General features: G+C 45.4%; 1 protein-coding gene and 1 pseudogene across 6 annotated transcripts in view; both read right to left on the bottom strand.

Annotated features, from left to right (window-relative positions):
• ITGAM (integrin subunit alpha M) overlaps positions 1 to 15,536 on the bottom strand; it is a 93,490-nt gene that overhangs the window by 1,672 nt on the left and 76,282 nt on the right. For 3 of the 6 annotated variants that reach the window (XM_045381518.3, XM_045381513.3, XM_045381514.3), the window contains exons 15-29: positions 14,040 to 14,060; positions 12,266 to 12,396; positions 12,010 to 12,173; positions 6,602 to 6,756; positions 6,373 to 6,504; positions 6,123 to 6,196; positions 5,752 to 5,893; positions 5,534 to 5,656; positions 3,916 to 3,995; positions 2,628 to 2,711; positions 1,571 to 1,646; positions 974 to 1,081; positions 711 to 797; positions 454 to 567; positions 270 to 371 (exon numbers count right to left, since the gene is read on the bottom strand). In XM_045381518.3, the coding sequence (XP_045237453.2) occupies positions 270 to 371; positions 454 to 567; positions 711 to 797; positions 974 to 1,081; positions 1,571 to 1,646; positions 2,628 to 2,711; positions 3,916 to 3,995; positions 5,534 to 5,656; positions 5,752 to 5,893; positions 6,123 to 6,196; positions 6,373 to 6,504; positions 6,602 to 6,756; positions 12,010 to 12,173; positions 12,266 to 12,396; positions 14,040 to 14,060 (1,593 nt within the window). Of the gene's footprint in view, positions 1 to 269; positions 372 to 453; positions 568 to 710; positions 798 to 973; positions 1,082 to 1,570; positions 1,647 to 2,627; positions 2,712 to 3,915; positions 3,996 to 5,533; positions 5,657 to 5,751; positions 5,894 to 6,122; positions 6,197 to 6,320; positions 6,505 to 6,601; positions 6,757 to 12,009; positions 12,174 to 12,265; positions 12,397 to 14,039; positions 14,061 to 15,536 lie in introns of those variants that run through there. The other 3 variants (XM_045381515.3, XM_045381517.3, XR_012428811.1) reach the window with 2 other exon arrangements.
• On the bottom strand, positions 8,020 to 11,418 carry LOC102146287 (la-related protein 1B-like; annotated as a pseudogene).

The raw sequence follows: 15,536 nt of genomic DNA, 5'->3' as shown, positions 1-15,536 counted from the left end.
GTCTCTGTCTCCATCTCTATCTGTCTCTATCTCCATCTCTCACTGTCTCTGTCTCTCTCTCTCTCCTTTGTGTCTGTCTCTGTATCTGTTGCTCCCTCTGTCTCTATCTCTCTGTCTCTGTCTCTTTATGTCTGTCTCTCTCCTTATGTCTCTCTGTTGCTGTGTCTCTCTCTCCCTCTCTCTTTGTGTCTCTCTCTCCCCTCCCCCAGAGATCTCCACAAGCCCAGCCCCTCTCCCTCCAATAGTTCCTCAGCATCCAAGACAGGTACCTGGGCCCTCACAAACGCCCCCTGTCCCGGAAGCAGGGTGAACGTGGAATTGTTAAACATGATCTCAGCTGTGCTCACGACCAGGAGGTGGTTATGCGAGGTCTGTGGAAGAGAGCGGGTGTGCACTGCACCTGGGCCCTGAGCACCACGCCTGTGCCCGGCGAAGCATCAGGACCCCACACACCTTGATGTACCAGTCAAACGAGAGGTTGCCTTTGAGGGTGGCATTGAATTCTTCCTGGATGCCAAAGAACGGGATGTCACACTTGATTCTCTGGCAGACAGCAATGGAGCAGTTCTGGGGAACGCAGGAGGGGAGGGGACGGGTGAGGAAGCAGAAGGCAAAGAACACCCCTCCCCATGTGCTCAGAGACCATACAGGTTGCAGCAGGGAAGCGCGCTGGGTCTCCATATGGCCCTGGGACTGACTTAGCTTCTCACCACCACTGGGTCCTTCCGAAGCTTAGCCAGAAAGTCGATGTGAGGGGTGGGAAGTATTTCCTCGGTGTGGCACGTACTCGAGAGGCTCTGAGGAAAGAGACGCACTGAGAAGGGGCAGAGATGAAGGCGCCAGGGCCCACCTCTCAAGAGGTGAGATGGCTTGGGTCCAGGAGGGAGGGGGAGCAGCTCCAAAACCCAACAGTGGAGACAGAGGTGAGAGGAAGGCCCAGGGCGCTGCAGGAGTCAGGCCGAGCTCCGCTCACCTCGGAGAAAGTGACCTGGGGGCGGTCCCATATGATCGTCTGGTTCAGCCGGACGGGCACCAAGAATACCAGGCTGATGGGGAGGCTCCTCTGCCCCAGGTTTTTGACCTGCACCGGGGAGGGCGGGGTCAGGGCTCTGGCCGTCCTCCCCCACCAGCCTGGAAAATCAGCCTCCCCTCCCTATGGGGCAGGCCACAGGCCGGGGCGTCCTGCCCCTTCCTGTTTGAGAGAGTAGAGTGTACACCTAATATGCATTCCAGTGCCACATGGCCTGGTCTCCAGTCCTAGGTCTCCCACTTACTCGGTGGGAGACCTCGGGCGTGTTCTGTAAACCTCTCTGAGCCTCAGTTTCTTCATCTGTAAACTGGGGATCATGACAGTGCCCCACAGAGTCGTTACGAAGGTAACACAAGATAATTACGTGCGTGCATGTCACATACATACGTGCGTGCATGTGTGCATACTGACAGCAGCGTGGACCAAGTCCGGCACACCACAGGCGCCTTGCGCACATTTCCCATCCCTGTTTCTGCATTGTCTACCATCGATTTTCCTCCCCAGCCTCCTTCTCAGGACGAAGATGCCCCAGGTCCCCACCTGATATTGATGCTGCATGACCCGACTGGTGTTCTCTGAGGCCGTGAAGTTGATATATTTAGTGGAGACCTCATGGCTGAAGGGAGAAAGAAGGGACAGGAGGTGACAAAACATGATGGGTGCCCTGGGAGGGTGTCTCAGGCTAAGTGTGTAAGGAGCGAACAGGCACATGGGTAATGAAGGCCTGGGGGGTGGAGATGTGGTAGGGTGCAGGAGGATGGGGGAAGCAACGTATGCTGGACACACAGTGCGTGTCCATTTGGGCCACTTACACACACATGCACACATGCACACCCATGCACGCATACACGCATGTAGACTCTCAGACACACACACGTGCACAAATACACACCCATGCACACATACATGCACATAGACCCTCAGACACACACATGCACAAATACACACTCATTCACACATACATGCACACATAGATCCTCAGACACACATACATGCACAAATACATACCCATGGACACACACCTATGCACACATACGCAGATGAATCCTCTCACACACGCACAAATACACACCCATGCACACACACATATGCACATAGATCCTCACACACACATGCACAAATACACACCCATGCACACATACATGCACACAGATCCTCAGACACACATGCACAAATACACGCACAAGGATCCTCACACTCACACACATGCATAAATACACACCCATGTACACATACACATGCACATAGATTCTCACACAAATACACACCCATGCACACATACACACATGCACATAGATCCTCAGACACACAAATACACACCCTTGCACACATACACATGCACATAGATCACACTCACATGCACACACGCCCATGCACACATACACACATACAGATAGATCCTCAGACACACACATGCACAAATACACATCCATACACACAAACATGCATAGATCCTCACACTCACACACCCATGCACACATACACATGCACATAGATCCTCAGACTCACACACACACAGACATGCACAGACTCTTGCACACAGATCAGTCATGTCCAGCCCAGAAGGGAGGCTCAGCTAAAGTCCTGAAGCCAGCACCTGGTGACCACCATGTAGACGGCATATTTCACCGGCAGCTCCCGTTGGAATTCGGTTTTGTTGGTTCTGGACATGTTGTTCTCACTGGAGGGAAAGAGAGAGCTCCAGCAAGCTCTTGAGAATGGACAGTCTTTCCTCCTCCCTCTCCCTCACTCCCTGCCTCCAATCAGCCACCAAGTTCTGTTATCTCTGCGTCTGAAACCCCACTCTTCTCCAGCCCCTGCCCCTGCCTAGCCCAGGCCCATCCCTCCCCACCTGGATGTCTACAGCCACCTTCCTCTAACTGGTCCCTGAATTCACACCTGCTCCCACCCCAATCGTCAGCCCTCCTGAAGAGTGATCGTTCTAACATGCCAATATGATTATGTCACTCCCAGAGGCGGAACTGCAAATCCCTAGCAACACCCATCAGCCATTTTGGGACATGGCCTGTATCTAACCACCACCAGCTCCTTCAACCCTGCATTTCATGCTGAGGCCACTCTTAAACACACCCGGATCTTCCCATCCCTGATACCTGCTTCCTGCCTTCTGTCTTCATGCCCGCCCTCAGTTCATGCTTTTGCTTTGTCTAAATATATTTTCTTTTTTTCCCCCTTTCATTTTCTTTTTTTATTTTTATTTTATTTATTTTTTATTTTTTTGAGACTGGGTCTCACTCTGTTGCCCAGGCTGCAGTGCAGTGGCACAATCTCAGCTCACTGCAGCCTCCATCTTCCAGGCTCAAGCAATTCTTGTGCCTCAGCCTCCGGAGTAGCTGGGATTACAGGCATGCACCACCATGCCTGGCTAATTTTTGTATTTTTTGTAGAAACAGGGTATTGATATGTTGTCCAGGCTGATTTTGAACTCCTGGGTTTGAGCCATTGTTTTGCCTCAGTCTCCTAAAGTGCTGAGATTACAGGGCTGAGCCACCACATCCAGCTCCTAAATATATTTTCTTTAGGAATCTTCTCTGAACACCAGACTCCCAAGAACACTGGCCATCCGCCATCTAATCTTGCATCTCATACTGGATTTGAGATGCCAGATTAATGGCTAGTTTTCTTGCCTGTCTTTGCCACTCAATTATCATCTCTGAGAGGGCAGGAACCACCATCGTGTGATCCACCACCGTCCCACCAGCACTCAGCACAAGACCCAGCACATGGTGGGTGCTCAGTGAGTGTTTGCTAAGTGAACAAATGCATTGAAGGGAGAACCAGTGGGCAAAGGGCAAAGGCCCACCCTGGGCCAGGGGCTGGGGCCTCAGAAGGGCAACTGCATGCAGAAGCCTGGCAGAGAGCACCTGGTCACATTGGCCTTGAGGAGCAGTTTGTTTCCAAGGGAAGCCTTAGAGTCCACATCAAATGTGATATTAAAGGTGACCTGGAATGGGAGAAAGGAGAAGCAATGATAGAAATAGGAGAGAAGAAATAACCCAAATGCCCGTCATCTGATTAATGGAGACATGAAATATGGCCCATCCATACAACAGGATATTGTTCACCAAATAAAAAGCAATGAAGGCCGGGCGCGGTGGCTCACACCTGTAATCCTAGCACTTTGGGAAGCTGAGGCAGGTGGATCACCTGAGGTTGGGAGTTCGAGACCAGCCTGGCCAACATGGCGAAACCCTGTATCTACTAAAAATACAAAAATTAACTGGGCGTGGTGGCAGGCGCATGTAACCCCAGCTACTTGGGAGGGTGAGGCACAAGAATCGCTTCAACCTGGGAGGCAGAGGTTGCAGTGAGCCAAGATTGCATCACTGCACTCCAGCCTGGGTGACAAAGTGAGACTCCATCTCAAAAAATATACTAAAAAATTTTTTTAAATGTAAAGCAATGAAGTACTGACACATACAACGATGTGAATGATCCTTGCTAAGTCCTTGCTTAATATTATGCTAGCAAAAGGATCACATACGGTATTATTTCATTTATATGAAATGTCCAGAACAGGCAAATCTATAGACACAAAGTAGATTAGTGGTTGCCCAGAGCTGGGGGAGATGGGAGGGTTGGGGTTGAGGGCCAACAGGAACAGAGGCTTTTTGTGAGGTAATGAAGATGTTCTGAAATGGATCATGATGATGGATGCAAGACCCTGTGAATTCACTCAAAGCCACTGAACTGTATGCTCTATTTTATTTTATTTTATTTTATTTTATTTTTGAGACAGGGTCTCACTCTGTTGCCCAGGCTAGAGTGCAGTGGTGTTATCATAGCTCGCTGCAGCCTCAACCTCCCAGGCTTAGAAGATCCTCCCACCCCAGCCTCCCAAGTAGCTGGGACTACAGGTGTGCACCACCACCCCCAGCTAATTTTTACAGTTTTTGTAGAGACAGGGTCTTGCCATGTCACCTAGGCTGGTTTCAAACTCTTGGACTCAAGCAATCCTCCTGCCTCGACCTCCTAAAGTGCTAGGATTACAAACATGAGCCACTGTGCTGGGTTTGAAATGTATGCTTTAAATAGGTGAATTGGATGGTATGTGAATTATATCTCAATAAAGCTGTTTTGTACAAAAAGGAATCCCTACTAAAGAAGAGAAGAAGAGGCCGGGCGCGGTGGCTCAAGCCTGTAATCCCAGCACTATGGGAGGCCGAGACGGGCGGATCACGAGGTCAGGAGATCGAGACCATCCTGGCTAACACGGTGAAACCCCGTCTCTACTAAAAAATACAAAAAAGTAGCCGGGTGAGGTGGCGGGCGCCTGTAGTCCCAGCTACTCGGGAGGCTGAGGCAGGAGAATGGCGTAAACCTGGGAGGCGGAGCTTGCAGTGAGCTGAGATCCGGCCACTGCACCCCAGCCTGGGCGGCAGAGCAAGACTCCGTCTCAAAAAAAAAAAAGAAGAGAAGAAGAAGAAAAGACTCCCCAAAGAAATCAAAGAAAGAAGGAGGGGAGGAGCCAGGAGTTCTGACCTCTGAGTTTTCTGGGAAGATGGGGTGGTTTATGCTACAGCTGGTGCTCTTCAAGGCCCCAGGCACTTCGGTGGAGGAGGCAGACTCACAGGCCAGGCGCCAGGATCGCTGTGAGCGCTGGTTCTGGAAGGCAAGGGAGGCAAAGGTGGTGATATCCACCTCCAGCCATGAGGACGGTGAAGCAAAGGTCAGATGGAGCCTGAGAAGGATGTGGTTACCTGGAGCCTGGACACCTTCCGGTAGGACAGGCCAAGTGGGAAGAAGAAGGTGACCTGTGTCCTGTAGGAGTCCTCGCCGTCATTTCTCACAGTCACTGTCACGTTGAACTCCCGGGGCCCACCCACCACGAGGCAGTCCAGGCTGTGGGAAGAAGACAGGCCGGGGGTGGGGCGCTGGGGGATTCCCTGTGGCAAAGCCTGCTTCAGCGGAACGGAGACTCAGGCACTGGATGAGAGACAACAGTACAGGGGCAGCCACACGGGACCTCAGAGCCCAGGAACACCCGGCTCCCTTGGGGGCCAGGAGGAGAACACAGCGGGTCATGGTCCGGGTCCTCCTCTGGAGGAGGTGTGGAAGAAAGAAAACTCACCTCATGAAACTGAAGGTGATGCTGAGGTCATCCTGGCAAATGTTGTCATTGCCACAATTCTTCTCAAAGGGAAACTTTTAAAAAAATGAATATGATCAAATGAAAGGAAAGGAAATAACCAAATGTTGTGAAATTAAACAATAAAATAAAATGTTGAAGTAAAAATAGATGCAATCAAATAAAATGAGTTTCAACCACCTTGGCCTCTGGTCTCTTCCACACCCCTGCAGGATCCCAACTCCGGACTCACTAAGGCTATGAAGAGTCTCTGAGCATCCTCAGCCAGCACCGGCCGGAGGTTCCCGAAAGCAGACAAGGGAGTTCCCACCAGAGAGAAGTTCAGGCGCAGCACAATGGGGCTCACTGGGTCCTCGATGCAATCCTAAGAGATAGCCGGGATTTGGGGATCTGCCCTCCTTAGCTCCCCAAGCCCACCCCATGCTTGGAGAACACAGGGTTCTGGCCACTCTCCTGCTCACCGGCAACTGTAGCTTCAGGGTCTCACAAGTCTGGGTCAGCCCCAAGGTCTTCGTCTGCCTGCGCGTGCTGTTCTTTGTCTCACCGAAGACAGCGCGGGAATGTGGGCGGCCGGAGTCCAGAGCCAGGTCGTAAGTCACAACACTCTGGATCTGCCCTGAAGGGACAGGGTGGCACAGCGGGTGAGCGGCCTGCACCTCGGAGCCCGGCAGATGGGAGCTCAAGGCCCAGCTCCTCTGCTTCTCAGCTGTACGACTTGCGGTATGTTGTCTGAACTCTCTGAGTCTCCCTTGCTTGCTTGCTTGCTTCCTTCCTTCCTTCTTTCCTTCCTTCCTTCCTTCCTTTTTCCTTTCTTTCTTTTCTTTTCTTTCTTTCCTTCTTTCTTTCTTTCTCTTTCTTTCTTTTCCTTCCTCCCTTCCTTCCTTTCCTTCCTTCCTTCCTTTTTTCCTTCTTTCCTTTCTTTCCTTCCTTCCTTTTCTTCCTTTCCTTCCTTCCCTTCTTCCTTCCTTCCTTTCTTTTTAGTTTTCATTTTCTTTTTTGAGACAGAATCTTGCTCTGTTGCCCAGGCTGGAGTGCAGGGGTGCAATCTTAGCTCACTGCAACCTCTGCCTCCCAGGTTCAAGCGATTCTCCTGCCTCAGCCTCCCGAGTAGCTGGGATTACAGGCACATGCCACCACGTCCTGCTAATGTTTGTGTTTTTAATACAGATAGGGTTTCACCATGTTGGCCAGGCTGGTCTCGAACTAATCCACCTGCCTCAGCCTCCCAAAGCACTGGGATAAAAGGCGTGAGCCACTGCGCCTGGCCTCCATTCTTTATTTTTAAAGTGAGGATAATAATGATAATAATGACACCCAATGGTAAAAAGGAAGTGAAACAGTGCTTATCAAGCATTTAGCACAGTGCCTTTTATACAATAAGTGCTCAATAAATGGTAGCTATTCTGTTACTCAATAAAAAATATACTGTATTTTTCTGGCTTCTTTAAATTTTTTTTCTCTTTGTCTTTGGTCTTCAGCAGTTTGATTATAACATGCATTGATATAATGTCCTTTATATTTATCCTGCTTTGATTTTGTAAAGAATCTTGATGTCTTTCATCAGTTTGGGGAATTTTTTTTTTTTTAATGGACTTTCACTCTTGTCGCCCTGGCTGGAATGCAATGGGGGGAGCTCAGGTCACTGCAACCTCAGCCTCCCAGTTTCAAGCGATTCTGCTTCAGCCTCCTGAGTAGCTGGGATTACAGATGCGTGCCACCACACCTGCTAATTTTGTACTTTTTGTAGAGATGGGATTTCAGCATGTTGGCCAGGCTGGTCTCAAACTCCTGTCCTCAGGTGATCCACTTGCCTCGGCCTCCCAAAGTGCTGGGATTACAGGTGTGAGCCACCGCGCGACTGGCCAGTTTGGGGAAATTCTTTTTTTATTATTATTCTTATAATTTTATTAGTATGCATAAATGGTTAATGGATGGTTAATGGACAGATTAGTATGCATAAACGGTTACCAACTTGACTGACCTATCTTACCTACCCTGTAGAGAAAGTATATGTTATTTTAGCTAACTTACCCAGTGCCTGTTCACAAGCTGGCTAAAACTGTCATCTTGGACCCAAGTTGATACAATAGATAAATCTAACTTATATAATCACCCATTATATCTTAACAAAAAATAAATTAACAACCATTAGCTAAAATAATGTCACTTTTCTTCAGCTTTTAAAATGCCTGTCCAACTTGCTTACTGGGATTAGAAGCAGAAGCCTGACAAAGAAGCATAAGATAAAAATACTGTGAGACTGTCCATCATCGATGCTTTGTTGATGGGACGTTCTCTCATACTGATGTATCAAAAATACATTTTGAAGAGTAAAGGAAGAAATATCTTCATTCAGTTCTTAAATTCCTTACCCCTTAAGTGTCCACATTAATAAGTCTTATGTCCAAGTGAAACATCATGACAATATCTGAGTTTTGCAATGTACACTACACTGAAAGGCAAATCAAATAGCAAAGTACTTAAGAATCTGGGAAATGCTACTCAATCCCCTTTTTCTGCTTTATTCATCTGGACACAAGTACATAACCCTGGAAACAGAAAACATGCTCTTGTGGTATTTCCAGAATAGTAACAATTAACTTTTCCACCATGAATAAAAGCAGCCCATGCAGCCCAGGCCAATTACACAGAAATAGGCAGCTCCTATAAAAAGAGTAGCAGTCCTCTGGTCTGTCTCTCATTATCGCAAAGGTGGTTATCTCCACTGCAGTGTTGGCCCAACTTCCTCCACCAGGAGGTGGGAATAGACATTCTTGAACAGAAGACAGTCTGATCGCTTTCATTTTTACAGCAGGATTTGTTCCAGTATTTATAATGGCATTTCAATGAGTCACCTATTCCACTGCATATTCTGATCAAATGACATCCAAGAGCTTAAGAAGATCATCACCCTGACTGGATATGAGCAAAAGGCTTGGCCTGGTACAAACTCTGGACAATCAATCAGTTGAGAGAAGTCTGTTGGTGGCACATCGCGTGGAAGAGGGCCTGGAACTGGGCCTGGAACTGGCCACTTTTCTGGTTCTATCTTTTTTCTCATTTTCTCATCCACAATTTCTACTTCTGTGCTATCCTTCAGTGCTTCTAAGATGAGATTAAAGTTTGTAGTGAGAGCCTGAACACGCTGAAAACCAGCAATCAGGGAAATAGGCAAGAAACCTTGTTCATCCATCTTTCCCCGAAGAAAGAAGTCTCGTTCCCAATTTTCTACACTGAAGTAATATTCAATTTGATGCTTAATATACTCTTTAAGCAATGCTTCTTCCACAGGATACACCTGTACACCTGTACCATCATCATAGTAATACATCATGCTGGTATTAAGTCCTGTTTGAAATGGTCAATCAGTCCTTTCACCACGTTCTTGATAACCATATGAATAGTCAAAGTTCAGTCGAGGATTTCCTCTGCCTCGTCCTCTTCCCCATCCTCCGCCTCTTCCTCGACCTCTAAAGGAACCTCGGATATTACCACCCTCACTTCTCACACTGGAAACTTCATCTTGATCATCTCTTTTTTTCTCTGTCTCGCCTCCAATTTCGTGTATCATTTCTCCTATTGTTATGTGTTGGTTTCTTTGCTTCAGGTTGACATCTTCAGGTGTTCCGGGATCCAGGTCTTTCTTGACTCTCTGATCTTACATCATCTAAGTGGAGTGGTACCCACTTGCGCTTATTAGCTCTCTTTCGTTGATTACTTGACTGAGCCTCATCCTCACTGACATTTTCACCGGGACCATTTAACTTTGTTTTCCGATTTTCTTTGCTCTCATTGTTACTTCTCTTTTCAACCTTCTCTTCTTTTTCTTTTCTATTTTGTGGCTTTTTATTTCCTTGGCTGAGGACACTCTGAAATCCAGTGTTCGCTGATTCACTTGGCGTTGGCCAATTCTCCATATCGCTGAAATCACTAGCCTTGTTGGATTTCTTTGTCTTGAGTTTTCCTGCTTTTATCATTTTGAGGAAACCGAACTCGGCTCCTTCCCTCGCCGGGCCACCCGCGGGAGTTGAGGGATTCGACCGCCCGGGTGCCGTCAGGCCCGAAGGCCTGCCCCGCCCCAGCGGCCCTCCAAGTGCGAGGGATGACTAAGGGGACAACTCCCGGCTCACGGGCTGAGGCCGCTCCTACTGCGGGCTCAGGGGCGGGGCGCGCACTAGGCCTCTGTGGCTCGCGGCCTGTCCCCGCGGCGACGGTGGCCAAGGGCCTGAGCGGGCTGCGCACACGGCGCCGGGAGGACCGGGCGCTTGATTTGCCCTTAGGCCCTAAAGCTGGGTCGCGGCTAGGCTAAGGGAGGGGACGCTGTGTCGCCCCCTGGCCTGGGGCGGCTCCCAAGTGAAGTCGGAAATTCTTTAACATCTTTCCTATTCCATCCTATTCCATCTTTCCTATTCTGTCTTTCCTATTCCATCCTTCCTATTTTCTTTCTCTCACTCTCTCTCTCTGTCTCTCTCTCTCTCCTCCCCCACCACCACTTTCTGTAATTCCAATTACATGTTTGTTAGATCTTTCACCATATCCCACACATCTCTTATGATGTTTTTCTGTATTTTTCATTCTTTTTACCTGCATATTTATCCAGATACTTTCAAATGACTTGTCTTCTAGTTCACTAATTCTCTGTTCTGCTTCTAATCTGCTATAAATCTATTTACTGAATTCTTCATTTCAGTCATTGCATTTTTTGGTTCTAGAGTTTCCATTTGACTCTATTTTATGAATTCCAGGTTTTTGATGAAGTTCTCATCCTTTCTCTTTTTTCTTGAAGATATTAATTATAGTTACCTTTTTAAAATTCCTATCCAATCATTCTAATTTCTGAATCACCTGTGGGTCTGTTTCTATTGTATATTGTTTCTCTTGGTTGCTAGTCAGTTGTCTCAATGGAAAGACCAAGGCATTTACCAAGGCCTCTCAAATCTCTGTCTCCCCAGCAGTGGGGAGCTGCTGAATTCTCTGATCAGCTCTTTGGCTTTTCAGTTGCTGTTTTCTACTGGGTTTCTTGGAGTACTGACCTGGGCATTCATGTCTTAGGAGTCAGCCAAAGAGTAGAGGGGGATTTCTATGTAGGTTTGGGAGTAACTCTTCTTCAATTCCCTACTCTCTAACATTTTGCTCTTAATTTCTAGCCATGCTGGCTGCCCTCATATCTGGAATGCTATCTCCTCAGCCTAGGAAAACTGCTCCTAGAAAGGTAATCATTTTTTAGGGATGGGTCTTGCTATGTTGCCCAGGCTGGCCTCAACCTCCTGGGCTCAAATGATCCTCCCACCTCAGCCTCTCAAGTAGCTGAGACTACAAGAAATTGCCATCATGCCCAGCTAATAATTTTACCTTTAAAGAGGATACAATTCTTTCTAGTACTGTCATTACTAGAGACAGTTATTCCTACTACTGTCACTACTAAAGACAGTTATTCTTAGTACTGTCATTACTATTCTCCCACCCCAAACACAATTCTACTCTTTGAGAATAGGAACAAGGGAAGAAGTCACCAGTGATAAAATGTGTATGTGAGTGCTTTGTAAATTTCTGTTTAGCTTCATCAATTCAATCTCCCCAAATAGGTTTTCTCTCCATTCATTAAAAAACAAAAACATGGTTTGTTCACAGGCATGGGGACCTCAGTCCTCCGGAGAACTGAGGGAGTAAGGAAGTGCCACATGCCCACCTCTTTAGGGAGGTCCACTGGACTTCCCCACCCAGCAGGGCAATAGCCTGCTCACTCAGGTAAGTCTTGGAGAAGGTTGTCAGAGCCTGTGAGAACTCAGTTCAGGACAGCCAGAAGGCTGGGCAGAGTGGGTTGCAGCACCCATTCATGTCCTCGGTCATTTAACCTCTTGAGACTCACCTTCTCTTAGCCGATCCCGTGTGCTCTTCTGGACACGGAGGCAGACTCTGACCTCCCCAGCTTCCTTGCCTTTCACCATCTGATCATTACACTCAAATACATTCCTTGCCACTTCCCTGGGATTGAACTCCATAGTTGCCTCGACTCTCAGTACTGGCTGGGACCTGCAGGGACACCAGAAAACCATCAGGGACCTTCAAACAAGAAACATTCCTTCAAGGGAGAATGTCTGGTTGACTCCAAAAGGCATTCTCACCTGACCAACAGCACGTGCCCCTGGGCTCCTACAGTCAGGTCCACCAGTCCATCCATTGTGAGGTCCTGCCCCCCACTCAGTGACTGACCAAAATACTGGAGTCTGGAAGGGAGCTTGGAGCCTGCTATCCGCTGAGGGTAAAAAAGAGGTGGAGAGAGAGGGGGTAGGAAAGACAGGAGATATATAACTCAGTCATCCAGCATGACCCAGACAGAGGTTCTCTAAGCTCTACTCAAGTCTCATCTCTTGCAACTAACCAAGGAACTAGGGCAGCTTAGACCTTACCAAGGAATTATTCACCTTTAGACCACAACCTCAAGAGGATACCCATAATTTCTTTTTAAAAAAAACTTTAAAAATAAAAACGGGGGTCTCACTTTGTGGCCCAGGCCGGTCTTGAACTCCTGGGCTCAAGCAATTCTGCCCTATCAGCCTCTCAAGTGCTAGGATTACAGGTGTGAGCCACCACACCCAACCCCAAGTTTCTATTAATTACCTGCATTTCCCTGGGTACAGGGAAAAGTAAAACTATATTATTCAGCTCAGCTGAATTTCATTTATGTAGTCAGAATAATGCAAATACTGAATGTTGATCTAACCAAAATGATCACATAAACATGAGGAGTGAATGGGGGTAAAAGAGTGCTACTATGTGGCAAAAGGAAAACTGAAAAAGAGATCAATCTCCACCTTCCATGGTGGGAAGTCAGTGCTAAAACAAAAATCAAAAAGTAGCAAAATTATTATTATGTAATTTGAACAGATAGAGAATTGAAAGAGCTGAAAGTGGTTCTGTCAAGAGCAGGGGAAATGAAGCCAAAACCATAGTGTATGTGGAAATTGTTGTTTTTTTAACAGTGAGCTTTTTGGAACTATTTTGACTCTTTAAAGTATGTGCAAGAGTAATATTGAAAAACTGACAGCCAAATAATAAATTTTAAAGAAATTTTAAAAGTGATTTTGTCATGTCCTTAATGCCAGTGAATTGGACACTTTTAATTATGGTATAAAAGTTATAAGACAAAGATATTAAAAATAACTATAGCTAAAATTATGTTACTGGATACACAATATAAATAACTGTAAATTGTGAATCAATAACATAAAACATGTAGTGGGGAATAAAAGTATAGGGTGTATGTGATTTAAGTTCAGTTGTTATCAGCTTAAAATAGACCATGATAATTATAAGATGTTTTGTGGAAAACACAAAAAAATACCTTTAGAAGTTATATACACAAAAAGAAAACAGAATGAAAGCATATTAATACAAAAATTAACAACAATAAAACACAAAGGAAGACAGCAAGGAAGAAAAGAGGGACAAAAGACCTGCATGACAAACAGAAAACAATTAATAAAATTGCAGTAGTAAATCCTTCTCTAACAATAATTACTTTAAATGTAAACAGAAGTAAACTCTCAAAACAGAGTGGCAGAATTAATAAAAATACAAAATCCAATTATATGCTGTCTACAAGATACCCACTTTGTATTTACTGACAATTAGGCTAAAAGTAAAGGAGCAGAAAATGCTATTCCATGAAAATGGCAACCAAAAGAGAGCAGAATGACATGCTAATACAGACAAAATGACTTTAAGTCAAGAAACAAATTATGATATTATATAATGATGAAATGGCCATTTCACCAGGAGTTGTAACAATTAATTATATACACACCCATCAGACATCTAAATATATAAAGCAAATAATGACAGAACTGAAGGGAGAAATAAACAGCAATTCAATAGTAAGAAACTTCAAAATCCTACCTTCAATAGCAAGTAGAACAACTAGGCAAAAAAAAAGAGAGCAAGAGAAATAGTACATTTGAATTACACTATGGACCAAATGGCCTTAACAGACATATACAAAATACACAAGCTAACTACTGCAGAATATACATGCTTCTCAAGCACACATGGACCATTCCCCAGGACAGACCACATGTTAGGTCACAAAACAAGTCTTAACAAATTTAAAATGATTGAAATTATATCAAGAATCTTTTCCAACCACAATGGAACGAAACTAAAATTCAATACCAGAAGAAAAACTGGAAAAAACATACATATGTAAAAATTAAGCAACACACCCTTGAACAACCAATGGATAAAAAAAGAAATTAGAAAATAATTTTTTTATCCATTGAGATAAATGAAAACAAAAACGTAATATACCAAACTTACTGGGAGGCAGCAAAAGCAGTACTAAAGGGAATTTCAGAGTGATAAACACCTAACTTTAAAATAAAAAGAAAGATTTCAATTACAAAACCTAACTTTACACCTTGAGGAATGAGAAATAAAAGAACAAACTAAACCTAAAGTTAGTAGAAGGAAGAAAATAATAAAGATCACAGAAAAATAAATCAAATAGAGAATAGGAAAAAAATCAATGAAATTAAGTTGATTTTTCAACAAGATAGAATTGACAAGCTTTGGCCAGGCACGGTGGCTCATGCCTGCAATCCCAGCACTTTGGGATGTCGAGGCAGGTGGTTCACCTGAGGTGAGGAGTTCAAAACGAGCCTGACCAACATGGTGAAACCCTGTCTCTACTAAAAATATGAAAATCAGTCAGGTGTGGTGGCACATGCCTGTAATGCCAGCTACTCGGGAGCCTGAGGCGGGAGAATCACTTGAATTTGCGAGGTGGAGAATGAAATGAGCTGTGATCATGCCACTGCACTCCAGTCTGGGCAACAGAGCAAGACTCCGTCTCAGAAAAGAGAAAAAGAATTGACAAGCTTTTAGGTAGACCAAGGAAAAAGGGAGAAACAACAGAAACAAAAGATAAGTAAAATTATAAATGAAAGAACATACAACTGATGCCATACAATAAAAAGGATCATAAGAGACTACTGTGAACAATTATATGTTCACAAACTCGATAACCTTGAAGGAATGGATAAATTCCTAGAAATATACAACCTACCAAGCCTGAATCATAAGGCAATAGAAAGTTTAAACAGATCTATAATGAGTAAGGAGATTGAATCAGTAATCAAAGTCCTCCTAACAAAGAAAAGCCCAGGACCTGATGGCTTCTCAGGCAAATTCTACCAAACATTTAAAGAAGAATTAATATCAATTCTTCTCAAACTCATCCAAAAAATTGAAGAGAAGGGAATACTTCCAAACTTATTGTATGAGGCAAGCACTATCCTGACACTAAATCCCAACAAATACACCATGAGAAAAGATCACTACATGCCAATTTCCCTATTGAACATAGATCCAAAATCCTAAATAAAATACTAGCAAACT

Source organism: Macaca fascicularis, chromosome 20 (genome assembly GCF_037993035.2).
Source record: "Macaca fascicularis isolate 582-1 chromosome 20, T2T-MFA8v1.1".
Classification (NCBI taxonomy): Eukaryota; Metazoa; Chordata; class Mammalia; order Primates; family Cercopithecidae; genus Macaca; species Macaca fascicularis.
This window is presented reverse-complemented; position numbering and strand designations above follow the sequence as displayed.